Raw genomic sequence first — 20,653 nt, 5'->3', positions numbered from 1 at the left:
GAGATCTGAAGATGGAAAGCTGATGGAGAGGAGTGGGGGGTGTGGGGGTAGGAGGAGAGGAGAGGAGATAAGTAGAATTAAAGTATGGTGATAGAGGGTTAGGGATAGAGCAAAACTGATGAGACAGAGGAGTGGTAGAGTAAGGGAGAGTGATGAGAGAAGAGACACGAGAGAGACCCATTCAGAGAGAGAGAGAGAGAGAGAGAGAGAGAGAGAGAGAGAGAAAGAAAGAGAGAGAGAGAGAGAGAGAGAGAGAGAGAGAGAGAGAGAGAGAGAGAGAGAGAGAGAGAGAGAGAGAGAGAGAGAGAGAGAGTGAGAGAGAGTAGAAGATGCTGGGAAATGGAGATGAGTTATTAGTGAAAGGGTGAAAGTGAATGTGGCAGAATGAATGGGAGAACAGAATGAAGAGAAAGAGTGACAGAGACAGAGAAACAGATACATACAAAGAGAAACAGATATAGTCACAGATAGACGGAGATAAAGGAGACAGACCCATATTGAGTGAAACAAAGATAGGGGGAGAGAGAGGGACAGATAAACAAAGTAACAAAGAAATAGGCAGGCAGAGAAAGACAGATACTGAAACAGATAGACAGAAAGATAGGCAAAGAGACAGACATACGTTTATATATATATATATATATATATATATATATATATATATATATATATATATATATATATATATATATATATATATATATATATATATGGGCTGAGCATCTATATATATACAGACCAGCTCCAAGGATATCTGGACACTGTTGTTTGGGGAACACGAAGTTGTTTCCGCAGAAGGTGTCCAGCAGGGAGACCCACTTGCCCCTTTCCTTTTCTGCAGGGCAGCTAAAGAGGTCACAAGCAGGTTGTCCAGCGAATTCAACATTTGGTTCCTGGACGATGGCACTCTGGCAGGGACACAGGAATCCCAGCTAGGAGATCTTAAGCTAGTGAAATCGAAGGGAGAGGAGCTAGGTCTTCCCTTAAACCCATCAAAGTGTGAAATCATCTCATCCAGCCAACCAATCATAGATGCAGTACGAATCTTATTGCCAGGAGCCCCAGTGATCGCTCCCACCAACAGTGTGCTGCTAGGGGGCACCTCTGGGCTCGAACGCCATTGAGGCAGTCCTCGAAGAAAAGCTGAACGACCTGAGGAGGATGGAGGAAAGAATAGGGGCATTGGATGCTCACGATGCTTTGTACCTTCTCACAAGGTGCCTGGCCTTGCCCAGACTTACCTATTTCCTCAGGTGTGCTCCTTCCTTCGACAGCCAAAAATTAATGGAATATGACTCACTCCTTAAGTCAGTAAATATGAAAGTGTTAAACCTCTCCCTGAAAGATGACCAGTGGACCCAAGCAACGCTCCCAGTTAGACTAGGGGGTATTGGTATTCGCAAGGCGACATAGTTAGCATTGCCGGCATTCTTATCCTCGACCAGTGCTACAAGTGAATTAGTGAATGAAATACTACCAGAGTAGCTAAGGAACTTCATTGGGATTCGTGATCCCAAATTTGTGGAAGGAGCTGGTCAGTGGGACACTCTTGTCAATTCACACACCCGACCAACTTTTCCAAACGACGGTAAACAGGCCAAATGGGATAGCCCCATAGTGGAGAACATCACCAAAGCATTGCTGGAGGCAGCTTCTGAGAAAGGACAGAGCGAGTCTCCTAGCTGTGCAACCCTTCCATACTGGGGACTTCCTGTTGGCAGTCCCTAATTCCACCTTGGGCACCCACCTGGACCATCGGGCCCTAAATATTTGAGTTGCCCTGCGCCTTGCCGCCCCTATCTCCACCGAACACCGGATTATTTGTGGCCATGCACGGGCAGACCAATACGGCAGCCATGGTCTCATCTGTCGTAAGACACAAGAAATGATTGCCAGACATGAAGCAGTCAATGACATCATCAAGAGAAGTTTGGCTACAGCTGGGTGTCCAGCACAAAGGGAACCTCAGTTGTGCAGACCTGACAACAGCCAAAAACGCCCAGACGGAATCACCCTGCAGCCATGGAGGGAAGGTAAACAGGTCGTGTGGGACTACACGTGTGCATCTACAGTGGCTCATACCTATCTACCTTACAGCTCAGCGGACGGAGGTGGGGCGGCCACCTTCAGGGAGACCCAAAAATTCAACAAGTACAGAGACCTAGAACGTTGTTACAGGTTCGTGCCGAAAGGCTCTGAGACTCTGGGCGCCTGGGGTAAATGTGCACTTAAGTTTTTAAAGGAGGTGGGCGAGGAACTCATTGGGAAAACTAGAGACCCACGAGCGGCCAGTTTCCTGTTCCAGCGCCTCAGTGTGTGAGAAGGGGTTCCTTCAGCTTTCATGCTGCATAACAAAGGGTTCCTTCAGCTCAAATATGTCCATGACAGAGGGCTCTTTCAACCCTATTATAGCCAAACAAAAACTCGTATACTTTGCCAGCCCAGATCACCGAGATCACTGGCGGGGCCCCCTAAGGGCCCCCAAGGACCCCTGAGGACCCCTGAGGGCCCCTGAGGGTCCCTACCTTTTATGGACTCTGTAACTTGAATCCACAACAGCATCTGCCTTTGACCTTTCAGTACATATTTGGCAAACATCCTTGCGCGCAGGGAGACAATTAAATGTATAAGACTTAGAGAGAGAAAGAGAGAGAGAGAGAGAGAGAGAGAGAGAGAGAGAGAGAGAGAGAGAGAGAGAGAGAGAGAGAGAGAGAGAGAGAGAGAGAGAGAGAGAGAGAGAGAGAGAGAAAGAGAGCAGGAGCAGCTGCATTGTTAAAACCCTCAACACAAAGCAAGCGAGCAGATCTAACCATTGTTTCTTTCTTAAGTACAGTTCAGCAGGTCTTTGGAGAGTTATATGGTGGTATGAGGGAGAGGATGAGAAGGAGAAGGAGGTGGACAGGAAGGTAGAGGAGCAGAAGCACGTGAAATAAGAGCACTAGGAGGACGAGGAGTAGCCTTAATACTAAAACAAAGTAGTAGTATTGATATTACCTGCAATGGTAGATTAAGTAGTTTTAGTAGAAGTAGTAAAAGAAGTAGTTTTTGTTGTAGGAGTGGAAGTAGTTGTAGGTGGTTGTGGTTACAGTGACGGTGGTGTTATTGGTGCTAGAGGTACTTGAGAGAGGGTGAGGGACGGAGGGAGAGGGGAGCGAGTGTCAGGGTGAGGAGAGAGGGAGGGAAGGAGGGAGGGAGAATGGGATAGATTGGCAGGTGAGGGAGGAAAGGGGGAGATTGTCAGGTGCGGAAGAAAGGAGGGAGATTGTCCCATGTAGGGGGATAGAGGGGCCTGGCAGCAGGTGGTGGGGCTAAGGAGGGGGGAAGAGTAGGGAAGGAGAGGGGGTAGCCAGTCAGTCTAAATGATGACAGTTTAAACAAGATTGGTGGGCAGCTGACCATGCGGGCTGCCCTACCCACCCAAGTCATGGGGTATCCTGTTCTTACATGCCTCCCTCTTTATTCCTTTTCCTCCTCCCTCTCTGTTCCAACCCACTTTTACTCTTTCTCTTCCCTTTCCTTCTTTCCAGGCACGCCTGCCCCCTCCCACCCATTGAGGTTAAAGATCTTGCATCACGAATCTTGAATTAACCTCGAAGGAATGATGAACTGACATTCGCTATTTATATTTACTGTTTGTGCCTGCAGGATAGAGCTGTTAGCTCTTGGGTCCCGCCTTTCTACCTACCCCTCGGTTGTCTAATGTACTGACTCCAGACAGATGTTCTTCTATCATATCTACTACATATATTTATCTCTAAAACACACACACACACACACACACACACACACACACACACACACACACACACACACACACACACACACACACACACACACACAAACCCTCTGGTAATATGTTTAATAATTCTGCAGGAGGCTGGGACGGTATACTGTCGATTTCCTGTCAGTTTCTAAGATTTGTCTACCCTTGTGACACATGTCTACCCTTGAGACACATGTCTACCCCTGAGACACAAGTCTACCCTTGAGACACATATCGACCCTTGAGACACATGTCTACCCTTGAGACACATGTCTACCCTTGAGACACATATCTACCCCTTGAGACACATGTCTACCCTTGAAACACATGTCAACCCTTGAGACACATGTCTACCCTTGAGACACATGTCAACCCTTGAGACACATGTCTACCCCTAAGACACAAGTCTACCCTTGAGACACATATCTACCCTTGAGACACATGTCAACCCTTGAGACACATGTCTACCCTTGAGACACATCTCTACCCTTGAAACACATGTCAACCCTTGAGACACATGTCTACCCCTGAGACACATAACTACCCTTGAGACACATATCTACCCCTGAGACACAAGTCTACCCTTGAGACACATATCTACCCTTGAGACAAAAAGGGACAAAACACAAATAAAACGCGTTCGCAACACTCACACACTCACCAGACGGAGGTAACTGGGTGGGGGGCCAACTCCCTTACCTGATATCCAGTAATGAGGCCATGCTGAAGGTCGGCGTCAGGTGGCCTCCAGGTGACGGAGGCGTGGGTGAGGTTCACCAGGTGGACCGAGACTTCCTGAGGAGGTCCAGCAGGTGCTGTGGGAGGCGGAGACGCAAGAATTAGTGGCTGGCGTGAGTCAAGATTGTGAAGGGAAGACCAGCAGTGTAAGGAAAGATAATTAAAAAAACTATGTTTTATACGTATATAGTTTTTATATTTAGTTTTCTTCGTTATTTACTGCATTCGAGGGAAAGTTAGTGGGATTGGAAAGGAAACGGGAGGGAGGAGAGAGATTTTATCTATATGGGAAAGGAGAAAGCAACTGAGAAATATTTACTGGCAGGGAGAGGGGGAAAGAGAGAGAACAGTTGTGGAGTTGAGACTGGAAATGGAAAGAAAGACAGAGATAACGAATAGGGAAAATAGAAGGGTGGAATAAATGACAATTGAAAACAAAAACAAAAAAGAAACAGAGTGGGAGAAAGAAATATATATATATATATATATATATATATATATATATATATATATATATATATATATATATATATATATATATATATATATATATTTGGGTGTCAGGTTCCGATGGGTGCTGCATATCCACTTCTTCAAGGCTTGAGGGTCCCTATATATATTATATATATATTCATATAAATAAAAATGTAAATGTTCGTTTGTTCAAAATCGCTAATCTCAGAAAGTTCTTCACTGATTGCTCTGAAATTTTCACACAACGTTCCATTCGCATCCGAGCAGGTTTTTAAATACATACTATTTAGAGGTCAAGTCTATGACAGGAGAAAAAAAACCGTTTTTTTGAAAACTGTGTTTTTCATGTATTTTTCATGTGAGGGAAATTTTCGAAACCTCTTTAACGATAGCTTTGAAATGTTGACAAAACGTTGCATTCGATTAGGCGCGTGTTTTTAAATACTTACTATATACATACCTCACCTGTAACAGGAAAAACATGTTTTTTTTGTTTTTTTTAAATAACGCCATCTGTTGGACATAAAAGCAACACACGCTGTAATCTCCAAAAATTTTTCACAGAGTGCTTTCAAATTTTGACACAACGTTCTATTCGAATACGTGCATGTTTTCATATACCTACTATATAGATGCCACACCTGTGACGGGTAAAAAACATTCTTTTTGAAAAACAGCGCAATCTGTTGCAGGTAAGAGCAACACACGCTATACTTAATATGTTACGATTCCATTTCAATGTTTCCGATTGCTTTGACAAATTGAATTTTCATAGATTTTGATTTATTTTCATTTTGATGTAATTATTTAGTTTGACATTGCGTTGAAATTGAACTGTGTTGTTCACCATACCGTTCATTTCGTGAGTATAAGTATAGATGCCACACTTGAGACAGGTAAAAACATGCATTTTTTAAAAAAAGCTCCATCAGTTGCACGTAATAGCAACACACGCTATACTAAATATGTTTTAATTCCATTTCAATGTTTCACATTTCATTGATAATTTGAATTTCCATTGATTTCGATTTATTTTCATATTGATCTAATTATTTTGTGTGACATTGCGTTGGAATTGAGCTGTGTTGTTTACCATAACGTTCACTTAGTGAGTATAGTTTTTTTCATTTTTTCATTTCGTTTTTAAGTGTTTTTCTTATATTTCAGTGATAGGAACATCAGATCATTTGGGAATGCATCAGACGAGGGAATGGGGAATGGTGGGGAGGACGAGGGGACGGGAGTGGGGAATGGAGGGAGATCAAGGGGACAGGGGAGGGGGTAATGAGGGGGAGAGGACGAGGGGATGGTAGGGACGTGGGGACAGGGGAATGAAGAATATTGGGTAGGACAAAGGGACAGGGGATTGGGGAATAGTGGGGAGGACGAAGGGACGGAGGAGGTGGAAATGGCAGGGAGGACGAGGGGACAGTGGAGTGGGAGATGGTGGGGAGAACAAGGGGACGGGGGAGTGGGGAATGGTTAAGGCCTGAGAAGACTCAGCCTTCTACGTTAAAGCAAATCAACCCTAACCTAACCTAACCATCTTCACATAACTCTTAATTAGTTTATGTTAATTTCACACATAAAATGTCCCCCCTCCCTCTCCCTCACCGAAAAAATAATAATATAATTCTTAAACCGCCTTCGTCTATGCTTTTCTCTCTCTCTCTCTCTCTCTAAGAAAAACTGAAATTCACTTTTCGGCATTAGGGAAACCTTTTAACGTAAATATTCCGTACAATATGTCCCTATCTCCCTTAGGTACCTTATGGCCCCTTGCTAAGGCATCTTCTTCTCCCCTTCCTCGCCCCCTTCGTCCCTTCCCCTCAAGCCACTAACACTGGGGACATTTACGATACGATCATCCTTTTCGAATCCATAATTGAAGTTGCGAAGTTTTATTTTACCGTTTTCCACTGCAAAATCAGAAAATTTTGATATTAGGTGAAATTTGTGGGGGGAATGAGTTGGCTCGCTCCTCTTTATCCCTCTCACAAGAAGGTTCTATCGTCTTTATTCCTCTCATAAGAGGGTTCAACCGTCTCTATCCCTCTCAAAAGAGTGTTCAATCTTTTTATCCCTGTCCTAAGATGGCTCAGTGCCCTCTAGTCCTCTCACAAGATGGTTCATTCCTCTCTATACGGCTCCCAAGAGGATTCAGCTCTCTATGTCCTTCTCACAATGGGGTTCAATCCTCTCCATGCCATTTACAAGAGAGTTCTGTCCCTTTTCTCCCTCTCATCCTATAGAGTTAGAGGGTCCAGGAAGGCTGCGTTCAGCCCCATCATCGTTTAACACAAGGGGGACTGACGCCCATCATCAGCGGCAACCCATTATTACTAATTCACTTCTCATTCACGTTATATAAAGAAAAATCCCCCATTCCCGTCGACACAAAGTACCATACAACTATTCCCATCTTCATAATACAAAAATAAATTAAGTCTCTAAACGTTGGGAATATGTTACTTCACCCCGATCGTTTCAGGGGTATATACCATTGGGAGTTAATTTCTAACTCCACTGCCTCTCCTATTTTACCCGGAAATACCCACCATTTCCCCCATTTTATCATGAAAATATCATATTCCAATCACCCCCACCCCTGTGTTCACTGGAAAGAATTGCCTTATTCCCATCCCCCACAGACACAAATAGTGAGGACATTTTTTCCCTTCTCGTATAATAATACATTGAAATTCCTGTCATTATCACCGACAAGAAGTGCCTTACTAATATCCCTCATCGCGTTGAAATATAGGGAAATTACTCCTCTTCCCTTTTTCCCCCTATCACCTCTCTCTCTCTCTCTCTCTCTCTCTCTCTCTCTCTCTCTCTCTCTCTCTCTCTCTCTCTCTCTCTCTCCTCTCTCCCTCTCTCTACAGCCAATCACGACAGTCAGAGACCTCGCACGTAGCAGTTCACTCGTGAAGGTCAAAGATCTTTCAACGAACTGAAATGTGGTGGAAGTTTTATATCTCTTTCCTACATTGGAATGCTATTTGTGTTTCCTCTGAGGGAATGTGGTTGGTGATGAGGTGAGGAGGAGATGGTTAAGGAAGGGTACAGGAGCGAGGTGGCTTGACATGGGAAGTAGAGAGAGAGAGAGAGAGAGAGAGAGAGAGAGAGAGAGAGAGAGAGAGAGAGAGAGAGAGAGAGAGAGAGAGAGAGAGAGAGAGAGAGAGAGAGAGAGATGGGCAGAATGATGGGGTAGAAGAAGGGAGGAAAGGTAAATGGGATGGAAATGGAGTGAATTTGTGTAAATGGGGGTGACAGTATTGCCAATGGGTTACAAAAATACCAGTGCTGCACATTGGCGAGTCAGACGTTAGGCCGGACGCTGAAACACACGCACACACACACACACACGCACACGCACACGCACACACACACACACACACACACACACACACACACACACACACACACACACACAGACCCAGGCAATGCTGCAACATTATTTTCTCATCATTTACGCATTTTCTCTGGCTTACTGAAGACCAAAAAGAAAACGAGATTGCAGGAGACATTTCTGGCAGCAGATTGAAGCCATTTTCTTTATTTTGGGTTCTGAGTAAATGCACTTCTGAACTTTAATGGATTTTTGGCAAGTGTAAACAAATGCTCTGAAAAAAATGCAATATTTTATAGCAGTAATATTAAAAAGTACATCATTTACTTGTATTTAATATTCGTAATTCTCGCTATATATTTTGTTTACTGTGGTATATAATTCTAGGTATATATTTTGTTTACTATTTGTACTTTTGTTTACTTTATTTGTACTTTTTATATATTTCTTTTGTTTATTTTCATGCATTTTTTGCTATCTCGAATGTAACTTAAATACTTCTCTACAACTTATGTCTGTCGCACGCATGTATATATATATATATATATATATATATATATATATATATATATATACACACAGGTGTATCGCCATTCTCTGTATATATACACTCATACTGCGACCATACTTTATTCTTGCCCTATGTCCAGATATCAAATATTCTTGCTGGTTGTTCAGCTCTTGTGGTAGACTGAATAACGACCCCCACCCCCCCCACACAACCCCCATTCCTCCAACCCCCCCCCCCCACTCCCCCCCTCCCCCCACACAACCCCCATTCCCCCTACACCCCCACTTCTTCCCCCCTTCCTCCCCCTCCCTGAGGCGCCCAGGCTATATATATATATGTATTTTTTTTTTTTAAGTTGTTTATCTTGTGTAATAGGATAGGTTTTTGATCAGCTAAGTGACCTTCCATAAGTGGAGTAGCTTTAATAGCCAACCAGGAACCTGAGCTAGCCTAGCTTACTCTTACTCATCTCCCTCACCCTCTCACACATCTTACTCTCTCTTACTGATCTCACTCTTTCTTACTCTCACTCATCTCACTCTCCCCTACTCATCTCCCTCTCCCTCATTCACCTCTACACTCTCCCTCTTCTTCGCCCAAGTCTACACTCACATCCACTCTTCCAGGCCCATATCCAGTCTTCCTCGTCCATATCCAGCCGTCCTCATCCATATCCAGTCTTCCTCGTCCATATCCAGTCTTCCTCACCTATATCCAGTCGCTCTCATCCACATTCACACTAACCCCAAGTACTGTGCATCCACATGCATACGCGCACCCACATCCAGGGGCTTCCCGCTCTCTTCTGCATCCACCCCCTTTATGTCTCACATCTCTCGTATCCACCCCGCCCCCCTCTTGTCGTACCTATTTCTCATCCCTTTTTGCACCCTCCTCCTCCTCCTTTTGAGTCCTCTCCCTAACCTAGCTATTCACTCTTTTCTCTTTACCCTTACTTTCTTCTCAATTTTCCCTCTCCCAGCCCGTCAACCATCTCCCCCTTCATCCTCTCCCCTCATCTCGTCTCCCCTCTATAATAACTTACAATTGTCACGAGTGATTGAGCAGGCTTTATTTATTTCTTAATCTTTCTCCGAGCGCCTGGCGACAGGCGATATGGAGCGTCAAGCCGCTCAAAGCTAATATGGGTGCCTATCTTGGGACAGTTTCATCTGGCCCCTCTCTCTCTCTCTCTCTCTCTCTCTCTCTCTCTCTCTCTCTCTCTCTCTCTCTCTCTCTCTCTCTCTCTCTCTTCCATCAGTGTTCACAATTTGTTGAAAGGTTAATCGTGTTACTTCGTTTTATTTATTTTTGTTTTTGCTGTAGGATGGAAAATGGGATGACGAGAGGAAGAAGCATAAGGGCAGGAAGCATAGGGTTTGGATCGAGGGGAATCTGCATGGAGATTGTGGAATTGGGGAGCAGATCTGGTTTAAGGTTGGGTTAGGTAGGAGGGATGAATGGGGGTAGAACTGGGTGTGGTTGATTGGGAGTTGAATGAAGGGGTAGGAGCTTGAATTGACTGGGAGAAGCAATTGAATGATGGAACAAGAGGCTGAAGTTATTTGGGGAGGGAGTTGAATAGTGACGTGGCGTGAGGTGGGGATCGAGGGTGTATTGTATGTATTAGTTTAAAAGGGGGAAGGGAGTACAAGCTCCTGGGTACACACTCCGGGGAAACAAGGTGCGTGGTAGAGGCTCCTGGTGTACAAGCTTGTGAGCACTCAACTGTAATTGGGTCAACAAGTTAATTAGCGAGCAACAAGAAGAGAAGGACGTGGAGGGAGGCAACAGAGTTGTGAGCTGGACTTCAGGGCAAACTGACTACAGCTCACGTAATTGGGCTCCAACTGACAGGTTTTAGACATACAACGCTTGGCATTCAATAACAACTTTCGACAGTTTTGATCTGTCAATACAACAACACGACGCAGCAACACAAAGCTTTGCAACGCGAAAGTGCAAGGCCAAGCTGTAACAAAAGGCTGCAATACGGAGCTTTAATCCAAAGGAGTCACGGAAAGACTATTCTGCTTTGGATGAAGAGGAAACATGCCTCGAACAGAAGATAAGGAAACTCAACAGAAAAGTAGATTATTAGGAAAAGAGATAATCAGGTTTCTGCAAGGATTGTTTCTGGGACCCATCCGGTTAGGTTAGGTTAGGTTAGGTTTCTGGGACCCATCCGGTTAGGTTAGGTTTCTGGGACCCATCCGGTTAGGTTAGGTTTGGTTAGGTTAGGTTTCTCGGACCCATCCGGTTAGGTTAGGTTAGGTTAGGTTAGGTTTCTGGGACCCATCCGGTTAGGTTAGGTTAGGTTAGGTTTCTGGGACCCATCCGGTTAGGTTAGGTTTGGTTAGGTTAGGTTTCTGGGACCCAACAGGTCCCAGAAACCTAGGTCTATACATATTATATATATATAATGTATATATATGTTGTACCTAGTAGCCAGAACGTCGTACTCGGTCTACTATGCAAGGCCCAATTTGCCTAATAAGTCAAGTTTTCCTGAATTAACATATTTAAAAAATATCTTATGAAATTATAAATCTGCCCATTTCATTATGTATAAGTTTTTTTTTTTAATTTGAGTTAAAACTAACGAAGATATATGACCGAACCTAACCAACCCTACCTAACCTAACCTAACCTAACCTAACCTAACCTAACCTAACCTATCTTAACCTAACCTAAACTAACACAACTACGTCAGTAATTTATGTTCTTAATATAATATAATAATAATAATTCAAATAAACTAATTGGAAACAATTTATTGAAAATAAAGAAAATCACTCGGCCTATTAGGCAAATCGGGCCTTGCCTAGCAGGCCGAGAAGTACGTTCTCGCACTTCTCGCAATGGAAGAATCCGGGTGGAATCCCCCAGCATAACAATGCTGGGTACGTCTCCTTTCACCTGATGCCTCTGATCACCTAGCGATGAAATAGGTCCCGCCCCGCTAGTTAGGCAGCTGCTGTGGGGATTGTTTCCTGGGGAAATATCAGTTGCTGGCCCCAAGGAGGGCTGGGGTACAATCTTCAGGATACAAGCTTCAGGGTACAAGCTTCTGGGGTACAAGCTTCAGGGTACAAGCTTCAGGGTACAAGCTTTTGGGGTACAAGCTCCTGGGGTACAAGCTCCTGGGGGTCCTCGATAAGCCCGAGTGCCGCTAAACACACACACCGAAACTACGACGTTGGTACAACGATCGAACAAGTTTTAACACCTCCTAACCAGTTATAACAACCAATATAGCAAGTTGTAACAATGTTCTAATACGTCATAAGCACGTTAAGCCAAGATGTAACAACTTTATTACAAGTTGTAACAAGCGGAAAATAGAGACAGTTACGGTTTGTGTTTCCAGGGCTAGGACACTGTCTCAGACAACAGGAATTACAAACGTTAATTTCTGTAATCTAAGACAGAAGAAAGAAGTCTCTTGAGAACCTGGAGATAACCTACAAAGCAATAATGTTTTGTTTCTTCCTGTTCGACGTCATCCCAGATCAATGAAAGGTAATGAAAATGGGAACTGGAACTGAACGGTTCCTATAGATCCAATAGACAATCAGTGCATATATAATAGAAGGCAAGAATTATAATAACTTGATACAGAAAACAAATTATGTAGATTCAGCCAAAACTTCTAACGTACATTCTGAGGAAATACAAGAATATACAGCCATTTGTAAACCTCTTGTCACAAAATTTCAAAACTCTTCGCTAGAAACCAGCGAATATCCAAGACATAAAAGATCCGGAAACCTCTAAATATATGAAATAAGATAAAGAAATAGAGCCACTGAACTACAGATTGATGTCAGCGAAAAAGAGTATAGCTTGTATGAGGTATTATGCTCGCTAATCAGAAGAAGTCTGAAGGAACGTTTAGAAAAATCGGAACTTTGTCACTGAATCTCCGAGCTAAAGTAACTAAAGTTTCACAAAATTGCTAGTTTTATGGCCAAATTATAGCAAGACAACACGGGGGAGACAGAAGGGAGAAAATTGCGTTGTCTTGAGCTGTCAGAAAGTTTTCGGAATGGTCTTGGGGACAGGGGAGTCATATATAAGACTGAAACGTAAGTTGTATTAAATAAAAAGGCGATGGGTAAGGGAATACCTTCTGGATAGGATTCAGAATGCGACAGTGCGAGGGGAGAATGTAAGATCAGGACCTGGGCCTATCCTATTTTTTTATATTCCACCAGAAGATAACAAATACTCATCCACATCCCTGATTGAGTACGACGCGAGATAACCAAAACAGGTCTGACCAGAGAACAGAAAGTTCTAGCCTAAAAGATTAGAATAAGACTAAAAGACTAAAGAATAAAGAGGATCTAGAAGAATATAGTCTAAAATATAGCTACTGAATCCTAAATTGAAAAAAAAAATTAAGAGGAAAAAAAAAATAATCGAAAATTTCCTCGAAGCTCTACAGAGTTAAGAAGATTTTCCCAAATCAGAGGTGACAAAATCTGATTGTAAACAAAATCCTATTCTGATGTTAAAGAAATATAGCACAGAATATAGTCAGCGATATATGCAGGACCGGCAAATGTCTGCATAGCCTTCAAAAGCCTTGACAAAATATAATTCAGAACGCTGTATACTTACGCAAGTCCAAGCTTGAGTATACAGCAGTGCCAAATGAAACATGAAAATGTCTCAAATAAGCCAAAGAAAATTGAGGAAAATGAGAAAATGGGAATGAGGTTCATGAAATTTGCTCCCGTCACACTCAGGGAGAAAGGAACGATAACGAATATAGCAAAAGTGTACAAAAGTCTATACATACCAAACAGAACCAACAGAGAAATAAAAGCAACTATTATTGAGAGTGAGAAACAGTAAAAGGACATGAATGGAAATCTTGAAGCACAGGGGGAGACAAATATATATATATGTCAGGAAGAACTTGAACATAAAAGGCAACAACAAGTGAAGCTAGGAAGGGAGGAGATGTTGTTAAAATAAAACTCAATACACAAGTTTCCAAACTAAGTTAAGAGAGGAAATACGAGAGAAGTTAGCCATTACATGAACTGATGCGCCCTGTGAAGCGTGGATAGGTTAGCACCCTTTTCCCTCCATGTCATCCTTATGTACTCCCTCATAAAACACACACACAATGCACACATATAGGATGAAGGGGGACATGATCACCACATACAAGATTCTCAGAGGAATTGATAGGGTAGATAAAGATAGGCTATTTAACACAAGGGGCACACGAATTAGGGGATACAGGTAGAAATTGAGTGCCCAAATAAGCCACAGAGATATTAGAAAGAACTTTTATATTGTCATAATAGTTTACAAGTGGAATGTATTAGGAAGTAATGTGGTGGAGGCTGACTCCATACACAGTTTCAAGTGTAGATATGATAGAGCCCAATAGGCTCAGGAACCTGTACATCAGTTGACTGACAGTTGTGAGGCGGGGCCAAAGAGCCAAAGCTCAACCCCTGCAAGCACAACTAGGTGAGTACCTCGTTAATTTGTTTACACCCCTGTCCTCCCCTACACCCCCCCCCCCTCCCTCCCACATGTACACCCTCACCCCCCCCCCCTGTCTCCCTCACCTACACACCCCTCCCACATCAACGCCCCCCCCCCCTCCTACCCCCTGACACACACATCTTTAACTAGGTCGAAGCTGTCTCCCTCACCGATTACTCTTTTTTTATATTAGTTCTTGATCGATGGTGCCAGGGCGGCCCCGGCCTCTGATGCATGAAACTCTTCCAGATAATCCCAGGAACCTCTCTTCTCTCTCCTTCGTCTCTCTTCTTTCATCTACATTCGTTTTCTCTCTCTCTCTCTCTCTCTCTCTCTCTCTCTCTCTCTCTCTCTCTCTCTCTCTCTCTCTCTCTCTCTCTGCCTGTCTCTCTTTCTCTCTCTCTCTCTCTCAACTCTATCCTGGCGTGAACCCTCTTATCCCCTGACAGGGGCCTGACAGCTGAGTGGACAGCGCTCGGGATTCATAGTCCTGAGGTTCCGGGTTCGATCCCCGGTGGAGGCGGAAACAAATGGGCAGAGTTTCAATCACTCTGATGCCCCTGTTCACCTAGCAGTATATAGGTACCTGGGAGTTTGACAGCGGATATAGGCAGCTTCCAGGGGGGGGGGGGGGTGTAACAAAAAGGAACCCTAGATGAGGACCGGGCCTCGGGGACGCTATGCCCCGAAATCATCTCAAGATAACCTCTCAAGATAACCTCCTCCAATCAACTGTAATCTATCTTTCGCCACTACCCTGTCTTTCATTTGTTTTTTTTTTCCGCTATTTCATCCCCTCTTCTCTTCATTCCCCCTATTCCGCTTACATATTCCTCTGTTCTCTTGTCTGCCTTGCTTCATCCTCCCTGCCATGCATGCTTCTGTTCCTCCTCCGTCCCTTCTCTAATTTTCAGTCTTCGATCCCTTCTATCTGCTATTCTCCTGCTGGGCTTGATTTCTTCCCCCTTCCATCTCACAGTCTTTCGTCTCTTTTTTTTTTGTATTTCTCACTATCTCTTTTCTCACCTCAAGTGAAGTGAGGGGGAGGGGGGGGGGGGAGGAGACGTGATGCCATGGGGGAGGGGGGGGGGAGGAGACGTGATGCCATGGGGGAGGGGGGGGTTGGCCACGCTTCACTGAACTCCCCAAATGAAACTTTTTTAATTCTCTCTCTCTCTCTCTCTCTCTCTCTCTCTCTCTCTCTCTCTCTCTCTCTCTCTCTCTCTCTCTCTCTCTCTCTCTCTCTCTCTCTCTCTCTCTCTCACACACTAACTAGTCTGGATATAACGTATCTATAATGATGTGTGTTCCCAAATGTATTCACAACCTAAGACCAGTTTTGGCAATGCAACTTATTTGAAAATCTGCCGTTGTCTCTATTACAACCTGGCCTCCCCAAAATGTTGGTACCTATAGCGACTATTTGGCCCAACGTACATAAAAGAACTGTTGTACTTTCCAAAAGTTAGCGTTTTGGAATACTCCAATTGTTTTGCAAAAAAAAATTAAATCCCCCAAAAGTGGTGCAGTATATATATATATATATATATATATATATATATATATATATATATATATATATATATATATATATATATATATATATATATATATACACAGGAGGAGCCGACACACAGAGAAAAACAAATGTCAGTCAAGTACAGGCAATTAGATCATCGGTACAACTTCGTTCCAATAGGGTCTGAGACCCTAGGCCCATGGGGAGAGAGTGCAAGAAGGTTTCTTAAGGATCTTGGTTCCAAGCTCATTGACACCACAAGAGACCCTAGAGCAGCAAGTTTTCTCTTTCAGTGTCGCGATCCAGAGGGGGAATGCCCGCTGCATCCTCGGTTCCTGCCCGGCGTCGGAGGAGTTCGAGGAAATCTACAGCCTCTAGGAAGCGAACTTTTTCTTGTGTCCTCTTAATTTAAATTTTTTGTATAAAATCAGATATGTAACTGTATAACTGTAACTGCATAATAAAGTGTACACCTTAATAAAAAAAAAAGGGGGGGGGGTGGTAGGAGAAGCGACCACTCTTTCGTATTCAGAGTTAAATGGCAAGTTTTTCCCTGAATGCTCTGTGTTCCCTTCTCTGAGGCTGTGGGTCCCTATAATTGCACCAGTGGTGGTACCCCCCTATATATATATATATATATATATATATATATATATATATATATATATATATATATATATAACTGAAAACTCACACCCCAGAAGTGACTCGAACCCATACTCCCAGGAGCAATGCAACTGGTATGTACAAGACGCCTTAATCAACTTGACCATCACGACCGGACAAAATGAGGTGATAGCCGAGGCTATTTGAACCACCCCACCGCCGGCACTCGGATAGTAATCTTGGGCATAGCATTTTACCAAATCACCTCATTCTTTGGGGCACACGTGAGGAACACAAATGCGAACAAGCCTGAATGGTCCCCAGGACAATATGCAACTGAAAACTCACACCCCAGAAGTGACTCGAACCCATACTCCCAGGAGCAACGCAACTGGTATGTACAAGACGCCTTAATCCACTTGAACATCACGACTCACACTTCTGGGGTGTGAGTTTTCAGTTGCATATTGTCCTGGGGACCATTCAGGCTTGTTCGCATTTGTGTTCCTCACGTGTGCTCCAAAGAATGAGGTGATTTGGTAAAATGCTATGCCCAAGATTACTATCCGAGTGCCGGCGGTGGGGTGGTTCAAATAGCCTCGGCTATCACCTCATTTTGTCCGGTCGTGATGGTCAAGTGGATTAAGGCGTCTTGTACATACCAGTTGTGTTGCTCCTGGGAGTATGGGTTCGAGTCACTTCTGGGGTGTGAGTTTTCAGTTGCATATTGTCCTGGGGACCATTCAGGCTTGTTCGCATATATATATATATATATATATATATATATATATATATATATATATATATATATATATATATATATATATATATATATATATATACATATATATAATCTAACTTAACTCTGTTCAATACCAAAATAAGCAATCTTAATCCTAATATATGCCCATATGAAAATATATGTCAGCGAATACGTGAGTCGCTACATATGTGTACTACACTAGGCCTAGTATATATATATATATATATATATATATATATATATATATATATATATATATATATATATATATATATATATATATATATATATATATATATATACAAAAAATGTAGTTGTTTCCTTCTTTCCTCTGCTCTTTACGAAAATAACAGAACAAAAGGTTTTCATATTTTTGAGGGGAATAGCATTCCATTTTGTACCTTCGACCAACAGCTACAAAGAAAAATATTATATTGTGGTTTATAACATTTTAGGGTGACAGGTTACTTTATAACGAAGCGGTTTTATTAAGTAAAGTTAATGTGAGGCACAGGGTGAAAGGGTGAAATGGAGCCATATTACGTAGAAGACGAAGGGGTGAAGCTGGAGTCATATTAGGTACAGGGTGAAGCTGACTTGATTAATCATCAAACTATCTGCGAGAGTATGATCCAGATGATGCAGCTCAGGAGAGGAAAATAATGATCGCGCTGATGGAGAGGCAGGGAAGCATATGGGAAGGGAATATTGCTGCTGTTGGCTAAGCGTCTTGAGTTGTTACAGTCGTCTTCTGGCTATCAATATATTTGGGTCCAGGTGTGTATTTCCAGAACGTTTACGCTCATCATAACAATATGACCCTGAACCTCTATTCGGTAGTAACGGTCTCGCTTCATGCAGGTCAGCGTTCAATCCCCGACCGTCCAAGTTGGTGGGCATCATTCCTTTCCCCCGTCCCATCCCAAATTCTTATCCTGACCCCTTCCAAGTGCTAAATAGTCGAATTGGCTTGGCGCTTTCCCCCCTGACAATTCCCCCCCCTCTCTCTCTCTCTCTCTCTCTCTCTCTCTCTCTCTCTCTCTCTCTCTCTCTCGTGAGTCGTATGAAATATATTGAGAATAGCAAAGGAAAACAGCAACACTTTCTTCCCCGAAAAATACCCCTCGCGTCACTTTTTTCCCTTCAGAAAAAGCTTAAAGCAGCACTTTCTTATAAGAATAAAACTATAAATCAACTTTTTTTCCTGAATATCTCAAGAATAAATCTTTTAGCAGGCCATTTTCTTCCCAGAATTATACCCCTTTGTAACCTTACCCCCCCCGCCTCCCCAAAAAAAAATAATAATTACTAAGTAGCATTTTTCCAGCCCGAATAAACCATCGTTCTTTTTAAAACTAAAACTAAACTAAAACTTCCTTTTCTTCCTAAACCGCAGCCTTTTCTTCCCCAGAATAAACACCGTATTAGGCGCACCGTATAGCACTCTCTTGCAAAAAATAAACCCCCCCATGCAGCACTTTCTTCCCGGGGAAAATAAAAAGTATTCTCAACACTTTCACACATACACAAACCCTTCCCCTCCCCTCCCCCGGCCTCATCTTACCTTTCCTCAACCCTATATAAGACCGGGAAGGTTGGGGGTGGGGGTTTCACAGTTACAGCCCCGCTCCTGTGCAAGATAAGTCCACAACGGGATCACCATAGTCCGTGCTACTAGGAACTTTTGGTTCCAAGTAGCGAATCTTAAAAACAACAATGGGGTGGGGGTGAGGGGGTGTGAGAATGGAGCTAGAGTGGATGGGGGTAGAGTAGATGGGGGTAAAGTAGATGGGGGGGGAGGGTCATTTGCTCATCAGAATAAATTTCTCCTAAAGAGGAAATCAATTTAATCTTCGGTCTTAATCGGGTACAGAGTAAATTTGTGTTGTTTTGGAAGTGGTGATGAGGATTAGTTTCTCAGTGGTGAGGAGGATTAAACTTTTTAAGTGGTGATGACGAATAAAGTTTTTTAAGTGGTGAGAAGGATTAAAGTTTTTAAGTGGTGAGGAGGATTAAAGTTTTTAAGTGGTGAGAAGGATTAAAGTTTTTAAGTGGTGAGGAGGATTAAAGTTTTTAAGTGGTGAAGAGGATTAAAGTTTTTAAGTGGTGATGAGGGATTACAATCCCTAAGGACCAGGATTGCACTTACTAAGTGTTAGAATTATAGTTAATAAGGTTCAGGAATATGTATTCATATCACTGTTGTTCATTTTACTACTTAAAACGCGAATTTAATAATATGTTAATTTTTCTAATTATTGTTTATAATATTAACAATTATTATCATTATTATTATTATTTTTATTAATATTATTTGCTATTATAATTTTTACTCTTATTGTTAACTATTATTGCGACGAAGATGCTATATTATATATATATATATATATATATATATATATATATATATATATATATATATATATATATATATATATATCACTTTAAGGCTTGTTTGCATTTGTGTTCCTCACGTGTGCCCCAAAGAATGAGGTGATTTGATAAAATGCTATGCCCAAGATTACCATCCGAGTGCCGGCGGGGAAGTGGTTCATATAGCCTCGGCTATCACTTCCTTATGTCCGGTCGTGATGGTCAAGCGGATTAAGGCGTCCCTGTACATACCAGTTGTGGGAGTATGGGTTCGAGTCACTTCTGGGGTGTGAGTTTTCAGTTGTATATAGTCCTGGGGACCATTCAGGCTTGTTTGCATTTGTGTTCCTCACGTGTGCCCCAAAGAATGAGGTGATTTGATAAAATGCTATGCCCAAGATTACCATCCGAGTGCCGGCGGGGAAGTGGTTCATATAGCCTCGGCTATCACTTCCTTATGTCCGGTCGTGATGGTCAAGCGGATTAAGGCGTCCCTGTACATACCAGTTGTGGGAGTATGGGTTCGAGTCACTTCTGGGGTGTGAGTTTTCAGTTGTATATAGTCCTGGGGACCATTCAGGCTTGTTTGCATATATATATATATATATATTATTGATGCTGTAACTAAGCACGTTAAAGATGCTGCAACTAAACAGGAGAAGAAATCTGCGTGTCTCACAGACGGCTGAGCATCACCCAGATGGCATCAGAGACACGTCTAACACCCTACAGCTTACCAATCAGATCAAAGGTGGCGTCCCTGATCTCAATTAGCATCACGGTTGTGACTGTATCTGGTCTCACCCTCTCAGCATAGTTAAGCATAAAGAAGAAACAAAATATCAGCAGGAGCCAGAATCGCGGGGGATTCGAACCCCCGCACACTTGGTTTCACGCATCGAATCCTCTTCATAGGTCATAACTGATTTTGTCATTGATACGTCACGGTAATGTGATAAGCATTAAGATGGCTACTTAAGGCGTGAGTCGGAGCTGGTCAGGACACATGGATCATATGTGTCTTTTATTACACAGTATAC

The 20,653-nt window shown here is 42.8% G+C and overlaps 1 protein-coding gene across 1 annotated transcript in view; it reads right to left on the bottom strand.

Moving 5' to 3' along the window:
- The window catches only part of LOC123747744 (protein sax-3), a 287,736-nt gene that overhangs the window by 94,063 nt on the left and 173,020 nt on the right, over positions 1-20,653 (bottom strand). Inside the window, exon 9 of the mRNA XM_069333656.1 lies at positions 4,463-4,578. Coding sequence (XP_069189757.1) covers positions 4,463-4,578 — 116 coding nt within the window. The remainder of the gene's footprint in view (positions 1-4,462; positions 4,579-20,653) is intronic.

The sequence above is a fragment of the Procambarus clarkii genome, chromosome 30, assembly GCF_040958095.1.
Source record: "Procambarus clarkii isolate CNS0578487 chromosome 30, FALCON_Pclarkii_2.0, whole genome shotgun sequence".
NCBI classification, from domain to species: Eukaryota; Metazoa; Arthropoda; class Malacostraca; order Decapoda; family Cambaridae; genus Procambarus; species Procambarus clarkii.
This window is presented reverse-complemented; position numbering and strand designations above follow the sequence as displayed.